At 35.4% G+C, this 5,903-nt stretch overlaps 1 protein-coding gene across 1 annotated transcript; it reads right to left on the reverse strand.

Moving 5' to 3' along the window:
• Window positions 1-745: 745 nt before the first annotated feature.
• Window positions 746-4,873, reverse strand: txnl4a (thioredoxin-like 4A). Its single transcript, XM_052136438.1, has 4 exons — window positions 4,750-4,873; window positions 4,306-4,482; window positions 4,029-4,132; window positions 746-1,831 (listed from the first exon to the last, which is right to left on the reverse strand). The coding sequence occupies exons 2-4, from the start codon at window positions 4,456-4,458 to the stop codon at window positions 1,660-1,662; spliced, it is 429 nt and encodes a 142-aa protein (XP_051992398.1). The 5' UTR covers window positions 4,459-4,482; window positions 4,750-4,873; the 3' UTR covers window positions 746-1,659.
• Between the last annotated feature and the right edge of the window lie 1,030 nt (window positions 4,874-5,903).

A 5,903-nucleotide genomic window follows, 5' to 3' on the forward strand; every position in this document is an offset into this window, starting at 1 on the left:
ATGAAAAATATTGTACATATCAATAAATTAATAAATTTTCAAATGTGCCTCTAGTATTTATATGCCAGAAACTCTTGGCAGACAATCTGAACAGAAACCACAACATGAACAGATCTGATCAAAGAAACTTTGACATCAACAAAAAGCAGAGTGTGTACATAAACGATTAAGTATTCCTCTTATTTAAAGGGATAGTTCTCCCAAAAATGAAAATGTTACCATTATTTACATAAAGAAAACATAAAAGTATCCATATGACCCCAGTGTTTAAATCCATATCTTCAGAAGTGACACAATAGGTGTGGATGAGAAGCAGATATGGAAGTCCCATTTTTACTCTAAATCAGTTTGAAAGATCATAAATATACTTACACAGGAATCACAATCACAGGAATGAACATAGTTGTTGTTAAACTATAAGTAACACATCTATTTGACTCGAAATTTCCAAATGTATATTTTATAATGTTAAAATGCACATCCATACCATCTGTGGCCATTGATCAAGTCTGTATATTCGCATTTCATTTTGTCAACCACAATATAAAACTGTGACCTCCAACCTTCACTCTGGAGCACTCCGTGCCTGATTGCTCAGCCTGAAGTGAAAACACCACCTCATTACCATACATACAAAACAAAATAAATACATTAATAAATGTATAAAAAATAAATATTGAAATATATATAAAAAATAAATGTGGAAATGTAAATAAGGAAATAAAAGTATAAATAATAATTTGTCACATTTTTTGTACTTTTTTTTAATTGTTTTACATTTGGAAATATTTATATTTAATATTGGCTGACTTGGTCCTCCATAGCAATAGGAGTTGAAAGGGCCCTATTTAAACAGTGTCGGGCTAGCGACTTAATTCCTGTCAGTCAGTCAGTCATTTTCTTTGTTATGATGGGTTAATGTAGGCATACCAAATTCCCAAATTATTAATAAAGCAACTATCAGTTTAAAGGAATATTCCGGGTTCAATACAAATGAAGCTCAATCAATAGCATTTGTAGCATAATGTTAGTTAACACAACAATTAATTTCGACTCACCCACCCTTTAAAATTTTTTTAAATAAGATTGGGGTATATAAGGTTCACCATATACAAATACCTTTAAAGTAAAAAAAAAAAAAAAAAAACATGGTGTATGTCTTAGAGCTACATTATAATTTTTGTGCATGTTTCACAAATAAATCTCTTTTGTGATTTTCTTGAAGCTGTCAATGCAGGCCCATGCTGCAACAAACCCACCCATAATAAAACATTTTTCTTGCTCCAGCTCATCAATAAAGGCAGTTCATTTTGATTTTGGGCACATAATTAGTTTTGATTTTGGTATTTATTATGGATAAAAATGAACTATTATTGTTGCCAGGAAAAATTAGAGCTTGGAAACACAAAGAGCAGAAACTGATAAAAAAAAAAAATGTTTAATTCCTTTAAAATAAAGTGGCATTTTCAGAAGAAAATAAAACTACAAAAGACATGTTTCTGATGACTATAATTGCAACAGTGTAAATACATTTAAATACAGATGTAAATCCCAGATAAGGTCATTAAATAATCCAAATGGCCTTTTTACTGAATGCTCGGATCTTGTCCAACCAAGATGTTTATTAGAGAGAAAAAAAGAAAAAACAAGGCACAGAGCTCAGTATCTATATTTTGTGGAGTAGTCTTTAGGGGAAACCACAAGACCTCTTCCTTTCCTCGCCCCCCTGTAAACAGTCTCAACAATGTCAATCATTTCCTGCTTGTCCTCCATGGTCCAGTTTATTTTATTGTTGTTACCAGTGCCAAGATCAATCATGATGTGCTTGTTCCTGAGATAAACATAGAAAAGCATAAGCAGGCATGTTATAAGGAAAAGTATGCATGATAAAACTAGCACAACCTTTAACTCTTTCCCCGCCAAACACGGAATTTTCCGTGTTTTATGAAAAAACGCTTCCCCGCCAAACACGGAATTTTCCGGGTTTCCGTGTTTTAGGTGTTATATGGTAAGGAAGACCCCTCCGCATGTTTTGAAAGAGTACGCAACTCTTTGATCAAAGAAACAGACTGCGATCGTCTCAAACATGAAGAAGTGGAGTATGAGAAGCTCAAAATATCAGACATAAACATGCCTTTTTCTCAGCTTTTTGTCTGAAATGTTGTTTTTTGACAAAACCGACCTCTGTTCAAGTCGCAATAAAAAAAGAACAAATGAAGATAAAATAAAATCGTTTTTTTTGCCTAAAAGCAGAGGCTCAGATCTTTATTGTGATATATAGCATCTTCATATAATCATGGAAGAAAATATTCTGCGTGCCATTAAATTTTAGCGAAAATCGTCAAAAACCCTGGCGGTGGCTGGCAACTTTTTTTTAAAAACGCTGGCGGGGAAAGAGTTAAGAAAACCTTGTCTGTGGGCCGTGAATAAAGAGGATTCCTTTTTATTGTACTTGAATTCTCTGCTAGGGGGAGGCAACTCTATATGCACAAGACCTTCAACACATGCAAAATTACAAATCCTTGCAATAAAGGCCTAAACCATTTAGATATGTAGTAGTCTTTCATTTAAGGAACTTAAGTAATAAATGCACATTGGTCACAAATAATTACAATGTAATTCTTGACGATGTATTCTTAAAGGAATAGTTCACCCAAAAATTAAAATTCTCTCATCATTTACCCACACTCATGCCATCTCAGATGTGAATGGCTTTCTTCAGCTGATCACAAAAGAACATTTTTAGAAGAATATCTCAGCTCTATTGTTCCATACAATGCAAGTGAATGGTGGCTATAACATTGAAGCTCCAAAAACTACATAAAGGCGGCATAAAACTAATCCATTACTCAAATCTATGTCTTCTAAAGTGATGCAAATCAGTTTTGGGTGAGAACTGACCAAAATTTTGCTATTTTTTTGCACTGTACGTCTTTTCGTTGTGGTCTCTAGGCACGATTATGATTTCCAGCTTGATTAGACTTCGTGTATGCGCAGAGTCAAAGTCTTTTTACCAAGTCATTTCACTCGGCAGCCATCTTTGAAATGCTCCCGGTGAGCATTTGTTTAGTAAACAAACAGCATATAAGTGCAGATCCTATATACTTGAATGGGGAAAGAGTGAAATCTCCAAAATGGTTGGTCAAGATTACGATAAAAGTTTTTATTTCAAATCAGCAGTAAAATCTGACAACATTGGTATCGTAAATTGTTCTTCTTTACCTTGTTATACAAAAAAAAAAAAAAATTCCCAGCTTGTAATGCTAATGCACATTCTAGAGTTGATTGACATTCGATGCCTGTATATAAAAGGTTATAGGCTCTTTTAGCTGTAAGGAAGGACTACTTTTCTACATCTATTGACCATTGGACATCCCAATTTCTTCTAATGGAAGAGACCAGGGCCACATTAATGTGCTGCTGGGCCCTTGCCAATCCCCAGGAGTTTGGGGCCTCCTGCAGCCACGGGGCTTAAGCCCCCAGTAAGGCCATGCATTAAGGTGGCCTTGGATGAGACTCATCTCTGCTAAATAGTCTCTGGCAGAGCGCTAGATGACGCAAGGAAGTGTAATCAAGCTTTAAAACATGATTGTGCCAAGAGACTGTAATGAGAAGATATAAAGTGATAAAGGAGTTGCCGTTTGGTCTGTTCTCATCCAAACCCAATTGGATCGCTTCAGAAGACATGGATTTAACCACTGGAGTCTTATGGATTACTTTTATGCTGCCTTTATGTGCTTTTCTGGAGCTTCAATGATTTGGTAACCATTCACTTGCATTATATGGACCTACAGAGCTGAGATATTCTTCTAAAAATCATACTTTTTACATGTTCTACTGAATAACAAAAGTGATACACGTCTGGGATGGCTTGAGGGTCAGTAAACGGTGACAGAATTTTCATGTTTGGGTGAAAAAGGATAAGCTCAATCAATATCATTTTTGGCACCATTTGGACTCCCTTTAGTCACTATTAGCATAAAAAATAATCAATGGATATTTCTCAAGCAAATGTGGTCTATGCTTACCTGAAAAAGAACATGACTGTGCAAGGGTCATACAACTCATACATCTTGTTGAAATCTGGCACCTCTGTGATGTCTACGAGGTAAATGACTGCAAAATTCTTTACCTGAGGAAACATTTGATATTTAGGCACACAAATTAGACCAAAACTTTGATACAATAATGTTGCAATATTGATAATTCCTAAAGCATTGTTGTAAAGTTTCAAACATAGGCCAAGCCGATCAATTAGTTGATGTAACGATTTCACATTGTTTGGATGTTAGAAAACGGAAATACCTTCTCTGCCATACTGTACAAAACCTCGTCCATTTTCATACATGTAGGGTCCCAGTCGTGGCCAAAGCGGATAACAATCACACGATCCTCTTCGGATAAAATAGCCTGGTCAACCTGCCAGCCATTGTGAAGATGAGGGAGCATGTACGACATTTTGACGGAGATCCAAATATACTCCTAAAAAGCACGACAAGTTAGTGTAATACTTGCACGCATACAAACCATACAAATCAAAGCATGGCGTTAATAAACATTTTGTAAAGCATTTACACTAAGTTATAGTATAAAAATAAGCTACTGATTGTTTACATTTAGCTTAGTTTCTAGTTAGCTATTAGCATTTGCATTGAAAATTCTGGAAAATATTGACAAGAAATTACAGGTTGTCCGTAATTAATTTGCTCTAGAGCAACAAAGACACGCAATTTAAATCGCAAATCTTACCTTACAATATAAATTAGGATTTAAATGTTTGGAATAATTGTGCGTTCTTTTATTAGTTTATAAGAGCGCTTTCTTGTATTTACGTACTGAACCGTGGGATGCTAGTGGACAACGCTTGTAAACGTTAAACGGAAACGATGATGTCACTATCGCCCTCTCCTGGATTGGAGTGCCCCAGACGTTTCCAGAAAGAGAGTTAGCGCCATATTTGACGGGAATGAAAACGAGGCTGTGATGGTAGATCTACAGTCTCTTAAATGGCATGGTACAAAATTACACTTAACACAATTCTTGTTGTTTTATTTTATACATACGTATATGTGTACCTATACACTTGTGGCCAAATGTTTGGCATAATGTATAGTTTGCTGTTTTGGAAGGAAATTAGAACTTTAGTTCACCAAACTGGCATTCAACTGATAACAAAGTATAGTCAGGACATTATTGATGTAAAAATACAGCATCATAATTATTTGAAAAGTTTTGATCAACTCTAGACAGGCTCCAGTTCCAGCAGCCATCACTTCAACACCTTATCCTTGAGTAATCATGCTAAATTGCTAATTTGGTACTAGAAAATCACTTGCCATTATATCAAACACTGCTGAAAGCTATTTGGTTTGTCAAATGAAGCTTACCATTATCGTTGTGTTTGTTTTTGAGTTACCACAGTATGCAATAGATTGGCATGTCTTAAGTTCAATATTAGGTCAAAAATGTCAAAAAAAGAAACAGCTTTCTCTTGAAACTCGCCAGTCAGTCATTGTTTGAGGATTGAAGGCTATACAGTGCTTGAAATTACCCAAAAACAGAAGATTTCATTCAAAGGTGTACAATATAGTCTTAACAGAAAAAGGGCAACTGGCTCTAGCAAGGACATAAAGAGATGTGGAAGGCCAGATGAACAACTAAACAAGAGGATAAGTACATCAGAGTCTCTAGTTTGAGAAATAGACACCTCACATGTCTTCAGCTGACAGCTTCATTGTATTATACCCGCTCAACCCCAGTTTCATGTACAACAGTAAAGAGAAGACTCAGTGGTGCATGCCTTATGGGAAGAATAGCAAAGAAAAAGCCACTTTTGAAACAGGAAAAAGAAAAGGTAAGAGTGGGCAAAGAAACACATTGGACAACAGATAATTGGAAAAGAG

The sequence above is a fragment of the Xyrauchen texanus genome, chromosome 10 (genome assembly GCF_025860055.1).
Source record: "Xyrauchen texanus isolate HMW12.3.18 chromosome 10, RBS_HiC_50CHRs, whole genome shotgun sequence".
Classification (NCBI taxonomy): domain Eukaryota; kingdom Metazoa; phylum Chordata; class Actinopteri; order Cypriniformes; family Catostomidae; genus Xyrauchen; species Xyrauchen texanus.